This window comes from Syngnathus leptorhynchus, chromosome 20 (assembly GCF_054491065.1).
Source record: "Syngnathus leptorhynchus isolate UIUO chromosome 20, UIUO_Slep, whole genome shotgun sequence".
NCBI lineage: Eukaryota > Metazoa > Chordata > Actinopteri > Syngnathiformes > Syngnathidae > Syngnathus > Syngnathus leptorhynchus.
Window position 1 is genome coordinate 3505022 of NC_141214.1, and position 15676 is coordinate 3520697.

The 15676-nt window shown below is 39.8% G+C and overlaps 4 protein-coding genes across 9 annotated transcripts in view; 3 read left to right on the plus strand and 1 right to left on the minus strand.

Annotated features, from left to right (window-relative positions):
- The first annotated feature begins 1049 nt into the window (after positions 1-1049).
- Positions 1050-1752, plus strand: cldn35 (claudin 35). The gene has a single exon (XM_085900675.1). The coding sequence runs from the start codon at positions 1063-1065 to the stop codon at positions 1750-1752; it is 690 nt and encodes a 229-aa protein (XP_085756801.1). The 5' UTR covers positions 1050-1062.
- Positions 1753-1796: 44 nt separating this feature from the next.
- airim (AFG2 interacting ribosome maturation factor) lies at positions 1797-3084 on the minus strand. The gene is made up of 4 exons (XM_085901048.1): positions 2700-3084; positions 2415-2594; positions 2220-2338; positions 1797-2143 (listed from the first exon to the last, which is right to left on the minus strand). Exons 1-4 carry the CDS (start codon positions 2966-2968, stop codon positions 2103-2105), a joined length of 609 nt encoding a protein of 202 aa, XP_085757174.1. The 5' UTR covers positions 2969-3084; the 3' UTR covers positions 1797-2102.
- Positions 3085-3144: 60 nt separating this feature from the next.
- cdca8 (cell division cycle associated 8) lies at positions 3145-5001 on the plus strand. 2 transcript variants are annotated; one of them, XM_085900957.1, is made up of 9 exons: positions 3145-3281; positions 3519-3611; positions 3750-3878; positions 3982-4049; positions 4110-4192; positions 4281-4376; positions 4456-4585; positions 4686-4772; positions 4847-5001. In XM_085900957.1, exons 2-9 carry the CDS (start codon positions 3521-3523, stop codon positions 4874-4876), a joined length of 714 nt encoding a protein of 237 aa, XP_085757083.1. In that variant the 5' UTR covers positions 3145-3281; positions 3519-3520; the 3' UTR covers positions 4877-5001. The 2 variants fall into 2 exon arrangements, with proteins under 2 accessions (XP_085757083.1, XP_085757082.1); XM_085900956.1 differs by having other exon boundaries at positions 3151-3262.
- Positions 5002-12082: 7081 nt separating this feature from the next.
- Positions 12083-15676, plus strand: part of epha10 (EPH receptor A10) — a 156119-nt gene continuing 152525 nt past the window's right edge. For all 5 annotated transcript variants that reach the window (XR_015062859.1, XR_015062858.1, XR_015062860.1 and 2 more), the window contains exons 1-2: positions 12083-12231; positions 12542-12614. The gene's annotated coding sequence lies outside the window, so the exon portion shown is untranslated. The remainder of the gene's footprint in view (positions 12232-12541; positions 12615-15676) is intronic.

The following is a 15676-nucleotide window of genomic DNA, read 5'->3' on the forward strand; positions in this document are numbered from 1 at the left end:
GTCATGACCACTGTTACCTCGGTGTGCTACAGAAGAAAGGAAACCCGAAACACAGATCTTGATGATATATTTAATTCATTAGCACATTCAGATTGAATGTACATTATGCAGAAGAACAACATTTCTATATATTTAAAAAAAATAAAAAAACATCAAATATTTTACCAGTTAAACAATTACACTGCATGATGGTATTTTTCCCATACTTTTGCAGTACAATGGCAAATTTTACCAATTTCTAAATTCTTGTTAATCCTATTATTGTGAAGACAACTGTTTTGTTTCATAAATGGAACGTGGCATGAGGTGAAACTGCGTAATCTCCTTTGTAAAGGACCCCATGTTGTTTTTGTGTCAACTGATCCACTGAACATCCATCTCCCTCCCTTTGTTGACCCCCCCCAGACTCCCCCCACCTACCGAATGGGGCCACGCTCAGTATTGCTCCCCCAGATTTGAACACCGTACATTCTACACGGTGTTCAATCCGACTTTATTTCCACACCGATTTGGACCCCGCTAGCTTTCGAGGAGGTTGGTAGGAAGGGGGAAGGGTAAAACCGTGCAGCATCTGAAGTGGCTTCATCAAGGCTTGGAAAACCTGAGTGCTTGTTATCGGCGCAGAGACAACACTGGATGAAGGTTTTTGTTTTTCAAAGGAAATCTCTTACTTTCTTCTTGAAGATATTTTATGATTATTCACAAGACGATGTGGATATTTTCTTCCAAATAAGGGCCTGGCAGCAGATTTCGATGACTTATCAAGGTAAAGCTACAAATTCTCATTGTTAAATCGGCTGTAGTAAAGTCAGTGGACCTTCTGAACTTCAATTGGTCATCAAAAGACTGCCACAGGTGGCTGCACAGCTATTGCCTACTCAATAATGCATTGAGTCAAGCGCAGGAATGAGAGGGAGGAGAAAGTGTGTGGCACTGTGATCCTTTTCAACGGATGGATGTCAATTACCAGGAGAAAGTCGGGAGCGATTTCCCTTGGCTAGCAAAAAAAAGTCCACTTTGGAAGATTTGAATTCTGAGCAAGTCAAGAAAAAGACTTCAATCATGGTTAACACTGGCATGCAACTCATCAGCTTCACTTGCGCCGTGACCGGCTGGATCATGGCGATAGCCGTCACGGCTCTGCCTCAATGGAAAGTGTCGGCCTTTATCGGCAGCAACATCTTGACGTCAGAAATCAAGTGGGAGGGCATCTGGATGAGCTGCATTTACCAGACCACCGGTCACATGCAATGCAAGACGTACGACTCCCTCCTGGCCTTGCCTCCTGATATCCAGGCAGCACGCGCCCTCATGTGTTTGGCTATCTTCATGGGCTGGCTCTCCTGCACCGTGTCCTGCTGCGGAATGAAGTGCACCACCTGCGCCGGAGATGATCGCCAAGCAAAAGCGGGCATCGCGCTCTCCGGGGGGATTCTTTTCATCCTGACTGGCTTGTGTGTCCTCGTTCCCGTATCCTGGACGGCTAACACGGTCATTCAGGATTTCTACAACCCCAACGTGCCCGTGATGCATAAACGAGAGCTCGGCCAGGCTATTTATCTCGGTTGGGCCGCCGCGGTTATTTTGATGATCAGCGGAGCCGTGCTAAGTAGCACGTGCCCCCTGACGGAGAGGGGAGGCAGGTACCGTAGGGGCTACGTGGGTCGCAGCTTTGCTAATTCACCTGTTTCTGCACCCAACCTGCCCAAAACCATTACATCTACAAGTCTCCCACTTAAGGAGTATGTGTAACGAGAAGCAATAGCACAATGAAAAAAAATAAAAAGCTATTCAATTATTTATTATATCAACATTCAGTGTATTTCAACTTGTGGTCTGTATAATCCTTGAGTGGCAGTATTGTCCTCAAAGTCCCCTAAAAATCTTTTTATGATGGCTTGTTATGTTTTAGCTAGTTATTTCCAGAATCATTGATTGGGAAAATTCCCAAATGTGAAATAAAAGCAGTTTGTTAAAGTGTGGATCTGTTTGTCCTTTTTGTGAGCTTTATTATGAAATGCATTAAGTAAAAAAAAAGACATTATTTTCAGCTGTCCATTGCATTGTTCCTTTGAGAGTGCAAGAACTCTTTTCTCCGCCATTTAGCCAGATCCAATGAAGAAGGAGACTTTGCAAAGTGTATCTGAAATTGGAAAAAGACAAGCATGATAGATTTTTTCAGTATTAGATTGTTCTGATCAGTAATTATTAATACCAACCTGTGATGTGATCCTCTTCGGTGGGAGAGTCCAAGTCTTTCCATCTCTTAGTAGCAGATCCCAAAAAATCGAGGTTGCCTGAACTGAGTGTGTGCAGCAGTGTCTTCCTCCTTGTGAATCTGATCAACTCATATGAGGAAAGGCACAACAGATAGTGTGATACAATTCCAATCCGAGCATTCGCAAAGAGGATACTGTCGTCGATAGTGACGCTCGGCATCCTGGAGCCACTCCAGCATGTCGACGACGGATGGGATGATGGCTGAGCGCTCGGTAACAGTGACCAAATCCAAACTATCTGTGTTTTGCTCATACAACTGGACAACTGTTGAGACCTGGTTAGTCAGCGAGTCTCTCAGTGAGTGGAGTGAAGCCCTAAAAAAAAAAAAAAAAAAAAGAGTTGTATTTAATTGCATTAAACTTGGAACCAGTACCACCAGCTTTGCACTGCAGTTTTGTAAGTGATGCATATTTACTTACATATTTTCATGGAGTTTGCACAACACCGTATCCATGGCTTGAAAGAGCTTGAAACGCAGCAGTTCCTCTACTTCTGGAAAGTCTTTAAGAGGCGTATTGGAGATCTGGATGTTGGAAAGCGCCCTCGATTGCTCTGCTAAATTCTCCAGAGATGCCATCAGAGGGATGCACTCTGCTAAAACGCTCGTCCACATTTTTTGGTGGTTTTCGAGATTATGGAAGCTTTTTCGCAATACTTGATGGATGGTTAGTAGGGCAGGTTTCGACATTTTGGGGTAGATCTGAAAATATAGTTGAATCGAGACACATTTATTTCGATTTTGCAGAAAATAGTCACCATTTAGTTCCCATTTTGCATCTTTCCATGTTGCTTTTCGACCATTTCCGGTTAGGCACTGTAAACACATGACGTATTACACACCTATTGGTCTCCTCTGGATAGGAAGTGACGTCATACGGCCGAGCCCTGATTGGTGCTACGGGAATTTCAAATTGTATTGCGTCTTGCAAACCGCGGTTCAAAGAAGTAGAATTATAAATCGCATTTTAAAAGGGAAGAGAGGGTGAGTAAATAAAACCCAGGTAATATCGGAACATACTAGATTCCATTAAATGTATGTAAAGGATTAGATGAACCTAAATGATTTAAATGACCTTGTAACTTTCATGCTAAGCTAAAACGAACATGATTTTCACGACTGTCCTCGGCTCCTTGCTGGCTAATGTCAATAACTCATTTAGATGCACATTTACTTGATGCATTTTTCATTGAAGCTTATGATGAAAGCATTTTTGCTTTTGCCTATTGTCTACATTCAGTCATGGCTCCCAGGAAAAGAACCACCAAGCAAGTGAAAAAACAACTCAGCAGCTCCAAACTCAACGCATTTCTGGAAGATTTTGACGGTGAAGGTAAAAAAGAGACTTTGTATAGAATAATGTCATGTATATAATAATGCTTACCCATTGTTTTTGATCATCCCCTCTTTAAAGTTCCTCAATGTTTGAGTCCAGTGATGTTTCTTTATCGTGTGTTTAAAATTTGAATAGTAAACACAAGACTTCATCAACTGCACGAGAAGGAATTCCAGTTGTTGAAGGATCTTCGCAACAGCTACAATATGGCTATCATTAAGCTTCCATCCGACAATAGGAAAACCATTTGGATGGAACCTTTCAGTAAGTGCGTCTTCCTTGTTTGAGATGATTGTCACTCTACTGTGGCATGATAATTCATATAAAAAGAACTTTTTTTTCACTGCTTCGCTTGTCTCCAACACAGCATCGGAGAAGAAGAGCGTAGCCAAATCTGATTCAAATGAAGAGAAGGCACCTAGAACGTTGAAAAAGGTAATAACTCCTTTTGATTGCGATGCATTTTACACAGTGTCTGTATTCTTCTGCATTCAGGGGAGACCTGCAAAGAAGCCCCCAACTACATCCAAACGAGCAAAAGCTCTGTCAATCATCCAGCAAAATGGACCAGTCAGAAGGTAGGTGATGATATTACAACAAAATAAAGATAAAAGTAGTATTTATTACGGTTTTATGTGATGGTATTGCTGTTATCATAATTTGTAGATCATCAAGGAATCCCACGGTGACTCCGGCCAGGTCCCTGTTGGACGCCTCTATGATGGGTAAAACGCCCCTCATCACGCCACGCTTTGACCCGAGGTAACCGCTAGATGTGGCGGGCTTAGTTTGGTCAAAGGTCCAAATGCATGACTCCATTTTTGAACTTTTTCCTCCTCAGACTTCCCAACACTCCAGGTTTGAGAGTTCCTCGTCACAAGGAGAGAGTGTACAGCTTTTCCGTCAACGGCTCGCCCATTGCCGACAACAACGACGAAATTATTATAAATGTCCCAGTCGGTAATGGAGAGGTGAGTCCTTGGCAAATGTAGCTTTCAATATTTGATATTTGGAATATTTCCCTCTAATAATTGGATCTGAATGAGATAACATCAAGTTGTTTATTTTCAGAGTATTCAGCTGCTGGCTAGTCAAGTGGATTCAGTGGATCTGTCCACGCTGGGTGAAACCGCCTTGAGGAATATTCGTCTTTTGCAGGTAAGGTATAAAACTGCAGATTTCTGCAGAGCAAAATTCTTTTTTGCCTAAATTTTGGTCTTTTTCTCCAACAGAATCGTCTGTCAACACTGTGTGAATCCTAGCTCTGACCCAATCGTCTAAGTTTGGTTTGCAAAAATAGTTGTAATACTCGTTTTGCATATTATCCGCTGGCTTTTTCTTCCTGATGGCTATTTCAAAAGACTTTCTTACTTTTTTTTTTTTTTTTTTTTTAAAAACATATTTTTTCCAACCCATACCTCGCCTGACTGCTGTCCATATGTATATGCGGGTTTTAAATGTGTGGAGTTCAGCTTGTATACTTTCCTTTAATTTCTGTAAACCCTGTGGGTGTTCTACCTTGTCTGTTATTTTTGCTTCACACTCTTGTACATAAAAGGAATTGGCATTGGATTCATCACATTATTGGAGTTTTTATTTAGCCTTTATTTAGGGTTACTTTGCAATACCTGGTATTGGCCACAAGAGGGCGCGCTTTAGATTAGACTGTTAGCTGTGTTGCTACAAAATAGTCACTAGATAGCAGCATTTCTTCATTGACTTTAATATTTTTTTGCAGGCCTTTGACTGCCCTTAATATTATCAAACAATAAATGCCTTTATGAGAGCACATTTAGATACTTTGAATATTTTCCACAATATTCATTCACATGATTTATTGGCCTTTTAAGTTGTACTAACCATTTTTAGACTGCAAACACACATAATAGATTTTTCTGGTATCACATGTCATTGAAGAAAAGTCCAACATTTCCTTTTTGCTCATATGTTCTCTGCACCACCGCTAGTCCAAACATGCTATTCTGATGAAAACTCTTTGTGGCACATGAAAAAAACTTTTGTCTCTGCTCAAACTTCCCTTGTCCTTTCATGACTTTGTTTGCACAGAGGGATATTCGTGAGTGGCGCAAGTTGGCAGCAAGTGGCTGCCTCTCTCTCTCTCTCTGCTGGCACAGGAACATGCACTCTGACCTTCAAGGACAAGTGAGCTGCCAATTAGAAGCTCATTATGAAGCCTAAAGAGCTCATCAGGGGTTTTCACCTGGGAAGAGGCGACAGGTCGGGCCTAGCCTCACCTTGGGTCCTTGCAGACGAGTGCACAAATGCTATTTCCGCTTGCTTCTGATGCATATGCTACCAAGCAGTGGGACTGGAACTCAAAGCCTGGCCCCTTCCATCTGTACTCATCTTAAACACTTGATCATCTGCTGTCACTCAGCGCTACGAAAAAAACCAAAAAAAAGCCTCCAAGTCACCCACAACGACAGATGCTGTGATCAACAGTGCATGTACTTCAACTCCCTTGTTGGAGAAGTCTTTGCACACCTGCTCTACACATCCCAAACGTCACAGTTTTGCACGGATCCTTTATTGTAATTCTCTCGGTGGGTGGAAAATTGCCATATTGCACGGATGGCTCAGTTTTCACTAAGCACGTGGGCAGTGGTGCAGTGACAGGTGCTGCATGAATGGGGTGGATTTTGAGGTCATGGAGTAACGCTTCCACATAAATCATCTGAGGAGATGTGCAGGATGAAGGACTGGAACCTGAGATATCAGAAATGGAGAACATACCAAGATACTTGAACTCAATTTGAGCACATCACACACAAGTAAAACCTATTAGGTACTTTACATGAGAATAATATTAAAAAAAAAAAAAAAATCTAATCACTGTTGCGGTATAGCCAAATTAAAATTTTGTGGCAGTGGTCATCTATTATTATTATTTTTTTTGTCAACACAAAGTTCAACATATAAATTGACAAAACAAATTAGTATTGAATATCCTTTTTTTTTTTTTTAGTGTCCAGAAGAATATAAGATCATTTCAAACCTAATCTGACAACATTACCCCAAAACTAAAAGTATTACAGAGGATTTGATTTAAAAAAAAGTAAAATAGACTTTCCAACATAGCTCTTTAACGCCAATTCCCATTTAAACTGCGTTTTAGTGACACTCTGTGTCAATCCAGGGAACTGCAGGCACCAGCAATTACCAGCTCCATTTGATTATTTTCTTCTCTGTTGTAAGTTATGTTCTTATAGACATTTTGTCCACTTTTTCCGTGTCTTGTCTTCCTCCAGTTTGCATCCTCACAATTGCATTTTTTTTGCTATAACCATTAAATGTGGTTTCCTCAACAAAGCTATTCTCCCCCCCCCCCTAATGGCTAGAGCCCTTTGGTTAATTGAGCTCCCAACCCTGGGGAACCTGCCAAATTTCCTGCCAAGATGGATGAACCTGGTGGGGGCATGTTCTCCCGGAGAAATGAATTCTCCATCGCGTCGGGGCCACCTATAAATCCCATCCGTCAAGTGCTCCCCTAATCGATTTATTCACGTACTTACATTGCCTGCTGCCACTGTCTCTCACTCAATCCATAGTGAAACAACCAAAGGGGCTGGCACTGTTCTTTTGCTATGTTTGTCAGCAAAAAAAAAAAAAGGCCACTTGACGACCCCCAAAATGATGATGTGGTGAAACAACCGACTGCAGGGCTGACTTGGAAATAAGACTGAACCACACATGTTGCATTCCAGACACGTGTTGGTTGGGTGGCCAGCAGGGTCCTGATGGTGTTTTGATGGGCGGCCCCGGATGACAGGTGGGATTGAAAAGAACATCTGCTGCCATTAAAAGAAATCCTGTGGATATTAGGCTCCGAAGGAAGCCAAGCAGGAGCTTGGCTGATGGCGCAGGGACAAGTTTTTCCTTGGGCGACACGAAAAACAAAGATAGCAAAAATATTTGTCAGCAAAGGACATGCTAGTGATTGTTGTTATGGAATATAAACAAGTTTTAAATGGAAACGCAATTAAGTGTTGGGAAAAAGAAATGATCTTGTGAAATTTCCACTCATTTTTTTTCAACTTTAAATTTAACATCCGTGTGGTATAATGACTAACATCCCACACAATGTGTTCATTGCAAAGTTAACCACTTTTATAATCAAACAAGATGATGTGCAATGTATGCAAAACTCGACATTCTTTTCACGCAAGACTCGGCTCGGATTGAAAAGCCCTTTTCTTATTTGGCTCAATGAATATGTGATGCAAATTCCAGGCAAGGCGACAGAGCAGGGATGAAATAAAGTGAATTTTCACCTCATTAATTATCTCCATTACAGAAAAAGAGGAGGAGTGAGGCTATAAAACGAGTCGTGCTAGGTAGCAAGTAGCAATGGGGGCAGGCATTGCCTTTGAGAAATAATTAAAGCCTCTTTTTTGCAAGAAAGCCTCCCGGGAAAATCCTCATCTTCTATATGGTCTTCCAATTGATGTTTGCTTTACCAGCTTCTCTGTATAAAGCAGACCTTCAATAAACTATATCGCCCTATTTGTGAGAGTAATGCAGCCCTCTGCGGCCCTCAATTAGGTATAAATGACACAGCAAATTGGAAAATTAGGAGGGGAGGGAAGGATAATTTGCTCCCAAACAGGCTAAAACCAATTCATTAGGAGACTGGGAAAGGAGACAAAGGGTCCCAATCTGTCCTTGAACAAAACAGACTCATATTTTTTTTTTTTTTTTTAAAGTTCAGATGTCTTACTGTTCACCTTGGGTGGTGCAGGGGGATTTTATTTATTATTTGTAGCATTGCAGGTTTTGATCGTAGAGTAATATGATTTAATATTTATTTATTTATTACAGACCAAGATCTGAGATTGAAGCTGTATTTATAATCCCAACTGTTTGAGTTATTCTTGAACATGTTTATTAAAATGCTCCCGCTCTAAATTTCAGTGGTGCAGAAGTGCTTTGCACACAAATTTGGCTTACATAAGCAACTCTAAACTATTCATCATCAAAGGGAGGGGGGGGGGGGGGGCGGTAGCGGTGCATTTAATTGCATATGGATTAAACGATTCGATTTTTAAGGGGAGTCACAGTGCTGTTGCTCATATGTAAAATTTGTCCCTCAAAAGTGACACTTATCATTGTGGGGTCAATCAAATATCAGTAACACATCCCTTGGGTGCCATCTAGATGCACAACCTATAAACAAGTATCATCCATATTTTTTTTTCTTCATCATAAAACATCCAGCTTTTAAAAAAAAAAATCTCCATTTATTTATTAGAAGTGATATGATTTGACGGGCACTGCCTCAAGAGTTACAAAACAATGACTGTAATACATGTGTGGACACGCTACACAAAGTTCTACAAAGATCTTGTTAATTAATATAAGTTGAGTGACAGCACAGTGAATATTTCAAACAATTATTTACTTAAGAATGGTCTGCTGGCTCCCACAGCTTTGCTTGCCATCTGTTTGATTAATGTTCTGGCATAACCCTTTATTTTAAATGAAACATGAAAATGGAATTTTAGTCTGGAGATAACACAACTGTAGAGCAGATTACTCGGAAAATGTTCACTATAAATTTGCCCCTATATGACGTAGGTTGCCAGGCAACCAAATAAGAAGTAGCCTGGTGCTTTTCTGAATTTGGAAAGTAAGTCTCAGTTTGGTAATATTTGTTACTAGAGCGACGGAAGGAAAAACATTGAAGTTAATAAGATTCAGCGTCAGATGAATAGAAACGTGCGAGTCAAGGTGATGCTCCCATCATTTTCCTGATGTTTATCTCTGCTCGTGGAAGCTGAGGCTCGTGTGTGTAAAAAAAAAAAAAAAAAAAATGCTGACCGGCCAGTTCAGCAGTTATACATCACAGAGCTTTTTGACCTTCACATTCTGCCGAGGTGACTACTGAAACGTGTTTATCAGCACTCAAGCCTGAAGTTGTGCCATTTTTGTTTCACAAGAAAAAAATCACGCAACCCTTCGATGTAAATAACTATGAATTGATTTTGTGTGATGACTTCCGAGTGTTCGTTGCGGTAAAAAAAGGACTGTCACTGCAGATGGAACCGATATGAGAGTCCCCAGGACCATTTGAACAAAAGTCTGCTTTTAAACAGCATTTCCTAATCACATGCAGCTCGTATCAGCCTTAGATATCTTTTCTAAGACTTAGTTCTTGCTGAGTAAACACAACCCCGCTTGCTTTCCTTCTCTGATATCCTTTATTTTTTGCCCTCTGTTCCCCCCTCCACCTAAATCTCCAGGATTTTTCCTCACAAGCACAGGAAGCAATATTAAAACAGATCAACATGGCCTAGAAAAAAAAAAAAACCCTCTTTAGCTTGTACCACTGTGACTCGGAGCCTGCGGCAGGGTTGAATCAAGTTTGGAAAACTGCTTTTCCCTACACCCTCCAAAAGCCTTTAGAAGATTGCGCCGCTTGAAAATCACAATCCACTGATGTGCAAATTGGAGTCAAGAGTCAACAAGAGAATGCGGCTAATGTACACGGCTAATTAACATTTCCTTGTCAAGCATCACGTCGCAGTGGGAGGATTAAACAATTCCAGTGAAATTGCAAAGATCAGAGTCCAGCACTCTGGGACGGGTGTCGTCTTTTGAAATACTTACTCCGTGCGGAAGTGTTGATTTCACTTATGAATTGATCATTCATTGAAATTACCATCCAGCGTTTTCCACATCGGGATGCCAATTAGCTTTGGAAGGTGGCTCCCCTGCTGAATTAGGTACTCCTGCACAAATGAGATGATAATAACAATCATTATCATTATCGCAATGATGATTCTTAGAAAAATTATTTGCTACAATTGTGTTTAGTTCCAATGGTGACATTCAGTAAGGCCTGCAGGCTCCATAATGAATATGAATGAAAGGGTTGAATAATTTCTGTTTTTAATATAAAGTGCAATTCAATTTGATAATTTTTTTATTGTATGTGTGTTTGTTTGATGTTAATTACCCTGTGTAATATGAAACCGATATTTTCCTTGTCTAATAAAAAAACGAGAACTAACTCAGCCTTTTGATATGTCGCTCCTTAATGTCAATTACATGACGCCAATACAAAATGTCAAATGATAATCTGTGTCAATTCATTGCAAAATTGCAGAGTGAAAGAAAGCTATTACGTAGAAAATCCTAAAGCGTCTCATAAATACACACGAATAAAGTCAAGTTAAGCGATAAGTGGCTGTCACATTACCATTCTAATAGGACATCAAATCTAAAATATAAAAAAAAATAAAAACTCAGTAACCATTCAACTGTACTGACAGAAATTAATCAAACCACATGAGAGCTTTTCTTGCACAAAAGGAATTTTCAAAGTGGTTGAAAAGTATTGATTTGACGCCGGCGTCTTTAGCAGTTTTAATATTGGATCGATAAGTGTCAACGCAGATGGAAGCGGTGAAGGAAAATGGTTTTCCGTCATATATGACATGCGGAGATTATATTTATATTTACCAGCATGCATTTTAAAGCTTGTCTCCAGAGTTTTTTTTTTTAATTACAAACATTCAAATGTTAATTTGCAACAATGTGCTTTGTATAATAAGGAATTGTTTTCTGTATCGCTGTAGTTTTTTTTATTTTATTTTTTGCAATTTTGTCCCCCATCATGGTACCTTGTTCCCATCCTTATTTTTCACCAATCCCCTGATATCCCGCTGGCTATATTACACCGCCAGGTCTATCGTTGGAGGAATCGAGGCAATAAAAGCTTTATTTACTCTTATCTGGAGCGGACCCTGAAAAACGTCACAGTATAATACAGACTGAGACACTTTTAAAAGGCAACTAGGTGAAGAAAAAAAAAAAAAATCCAGGTTCCTGTCTGCTGGCAGAAATTTCCTCTTATTTTCATTTATTAAAAAGCCTTATAGGTTGTCACTAAGAATTGTACAGGATTGCTGGAGATCCCTTTGAGGAAATCACACGAGTAGCTGAGAAAAGTCCAGGTTACTAAAAGTCAAATTCTGCCCTGAGTATTTAATGCATGCAATTACTTTTTTTTTTTTTTTTACACACAAAGTCCTTAATGCTGGTTACTTTCAAACCCTTTTTGTCTTCTATTTGTGTCCTTGGTGTCGGCGCTGTTTGTTTATTTCTCTCTGGAAACACAGAACCTTCACTCTCAACTTCATTTCCTTGAAATAATTTTTCCAAGTGTGCTCTTGAAGTCTTCTTAGCATGCAACCTTCTCTTTTGCCCTATTTTCCACACCCACGTGCATGAAACACCTGAAATCAATTTACTCTCCTATATGCTTTATCCTCATTGAAACTTTCTTCCAAGACAAAGAAATTTCAAAAACAGATAAATAACAACCAAATTTTATTGACTTTTGGTTATTATCTAGGGAATTTGTGGGAAATATTTCCCACACTGTGTCAATTTTAAAAAGTGACATACTTAAGTCAAAAGGAGAATCTGCATAATCTAAAATGGCAGCACAATAGATGTCATGCGGAATTAACAACAGGGTGATAACTCGCCCCGATATTTCCAACTATGCTACTTCTTTGTCACGACAGTGACTGCTCACTGTTACATAAATATTTAATCTTATTGTGAGAGTCGCCTGCAGTTAAAATTGAGGGTGAGTGACTGCTTCTTTTTTTTTTTTTTTTCTTTGTCAAATTATCATGTTAGCGAGTGACCTTGTTTCTTGTTGACACCAAACTGGGAATTATATTCGCTTAGGTAAAAAAAAAATGGTTGAAGTGAAGATGCAAAATGTGAATGGGTATGAACTCAAACACACACTTTGAATTTAAATAGCAACAATTGTAGCATTTTATTCCACCAAGTCTGACTATAACCCGGAATTTTATCTGTATAAGATGCCTTTTATTGTCCTTGGAATGTTTCCGTGAATATAACCTATTCTTTTCTCTTTTTCAAACCAGGATGACTGGAATCAGTGGCCTTCATGTAAATATCCCCCGGTGACGTGGATTCAGAACAAAAGGAGTGTATCTGGTGAGCAAAGCCCACCGGAGTCTCGGGTTGGGACATCCCCAGCGGGGCTAATCTATCACCGTATGATTTATAGGCTTTACATAGAAGGGGGTGGAACCAAGATGAAGGAAACATAGATAGAAAGCAGAAAAAAACCCCCAACCAAAATTGCAGAGTAAAAATACCTAACCTTTTTTTTTTTTTTTTATTCCCGACTCAGCACATAGCAACCCGCTCATTACTCACCGCGTTGCTTAGGATACCAAATATATGATACATTTAAGAAATGATTCAATTGATTGTTGGTTGATTAATTTCACCAAAGCTTTCATTTTATCGTCCATCGGGGTGTTTCTAATGACTCGCGTTATCTGTCTGGTTTATTCACAATGTGCAGTTTCAGTGATGAGCTGTTAATGAAAAGGGTTATTATTTCCAATGGTAGAGATTGAAAGACTTTTAAAGTGTTTTCTTTGCATTGGTTCGATAGCGTGCACATATTAAAGGCAGATATAAGAGTTTGTGTAATTGACAATCTAATTGTGCCGGCAGAGGAATACATTGGAGTAAGTTATTAGTCTTCACACGCGTATTGTTTTCACCAATATGAGTTTGTATGTGTGCACATAATAGCCTGAATGCAGGTCGATAGAATTTGACATAATTCAACGGGGCTTGTCAATATTGTCAAGATCTAGACTTGATTACATTTTGGCAGCAATAGATTGGAAATAGATTGGAAGAAAAAAAAAAAAATAGGGGTGAGATGGAAAAGACATCCATGGGGGATTTGGTTTCTTCAATTGGCCAGTAGAGGGCTAAGACAATTTCAAATATCCATCTGTTTTTAAACTCTTTGGGGGTCACATGACCATAGACTGGTTGTTCAGAACCACCCCAATCCATCACACCTCAGATTTTCTACGACGAGCTTGGTGCTCCACAGCTGCGTGAGAAAAGGTCAAAGGTTATTCTGCCATTTGGCTCCACTCAGTTCACTGTGGTAAAATCTCACTTGGGTTGATAACCTCTCTTCAAATGTGTGGTGGGAAAAAAAAAACCCCTTTTTCAAAGGCTGCCAGGATGCAATAACAACTCAATTCTCAATGAGAGTTAAATATTATTTGTGCCAAAAGTGAATGTTAAATGCTCATATAGTAATGGCCAGTTGAGCGACCATATAAACGAATGAATTCATCTTACAAGGAATAAAACCTTTTCAATTAGCATTTTAATACTTGCCTCTTGTAATATCCCGGTGACCACTGCAAATAAAGATAACAGCTCAATTAGTTTGAACCGCTGCCTTGTTACTCCATAAAGTGCTTAGCGCCTTTTGCCCGTTTGTAATTTACACTAGTAATCACCGTGTTAGCGAGACTTGAGGCCATCAATTCCATTTTTTTTCATAAACAAGGCCTCACCTGACCATGGTGGCCCACCTCAACTCACCCAAATCCCTCCGGGGGTCCTTCTAGGATGCAGACGCAGGAAGTAAATCACCTGTGAGGGAATAAGGTTGGGGACTGATTGCCTTTCAACTTTGTTTGACCTTTTTTGGGAGGGTGATACAAGAGCCCACTCATGGGAACGTCATGCCTGCTGAGCAGGAGTTAAGTAATAAGGAATAGCCGGCTTTGCTGGTTTGTATAGAAGAATGTAAGGAATCCTATTATTAATTACTTTGGAGGATTCTACAGGCGTCAGCAAAAATGTCCGCGCTCTTGTCGTCTCATTACTGTCCGGCTATTTCAGCAACATCCTCCCTCGTCCCGCATCCCGAGCGCTGAGAGATTATTAAAAAGATGTTGCACATAAACAAGGAGAAGTTATGAATTTGTAAGTAAGCTTGAAGTGACTGCGAGACTGCTGATTAAAATGTACACTGCTTGTCTCTGGTGACAAACATCCGGAGTTAAATATTAATATGGACGGTGAAAAAGTTGATTCGTATTAATAAAATATCAGGCAGTCTGTCGAAAGAAGTTGCCTCAAGTTGTAAACAGTATTATTTAAAAAAAAATCATCTAAAATTTAAATGATTATTATTTTTTTTAAATACCATAAAATATTGAGAATTATTATTCAAATAAAAATGATTTGACATTCATTTCGAGTCTAAATGAATGTCAAATCATTTTAAATACAACTCATAACAGTGTTTGAAAGTTTTAAAAGTAACTTTTGCTATTTGGCACGCAGGGACCGGATCGATACGGCAGTTCACCGAAGGGACGCATTTCTGATTCGTATATTAGAAAATATTACCAAAAAAATCTTATATGAGGAGATTAAATTTGCGGGTTCTCGGTCGAACCCTCGGCGGGAAACCGAAATAACAGTGAGAAGAGGAGATTAAGTTTGCAGCCCCTTTTATTTGATGCTCCCAGTGCAGCAAACATGATATGGATGGATTAATAAATAATAAGTCTTAAAAATAAAACTGCTTCATATTGCAAAGTAGTGGGATGCTCTGCGGTCGAGCACAGATGTTCGCCGTGTAGCGTTAGACAGCGGCAGGCCAAATGTGCTGCGCTTGCAGTCAATATTTCCTCCGAGCAGGTTCTTCGCATGGCTAATGGTTATTAGATGGCTAGCGTTGATGTTCCAAAGGCTTTTAATTATCGACTGAGAAACTTTCATGCGCGATATTGTCGACTTGGACGACTTCTTGATGGCCTCCCGGTGCTGATGCTGCTTCGTAAACAAACAGTTTAGTTAGAAAACGGAGCAAGCTGTGCACAAACATAAAAAATTATTTTGCCTTCAATTAGAAACCTCGGTAAGAGAGTAGAACAGGCTGACAGTAAACAATATGATGCCGTAAATAATAACGGACAAATTAGTGAGCGGATTCCTTCAAATAATTGAGTCACTGTAAACATCCATTTATTTCTTTTCTACCGTGAAGCTCAAGTCAGAGCCTTTCCTGCAAATTGGATTATTGTCTACATGAAAAAAAAAACCCCTCATCTGATCTTCCACCTGAGACCTCCGAGTCTGCATGACCTTGTGTCTCTGATCTGCATGGCTCCACCAGTTCCCCTTCCCGCCTCCCGTCTGATCTCTGAACCAGCAAGCGT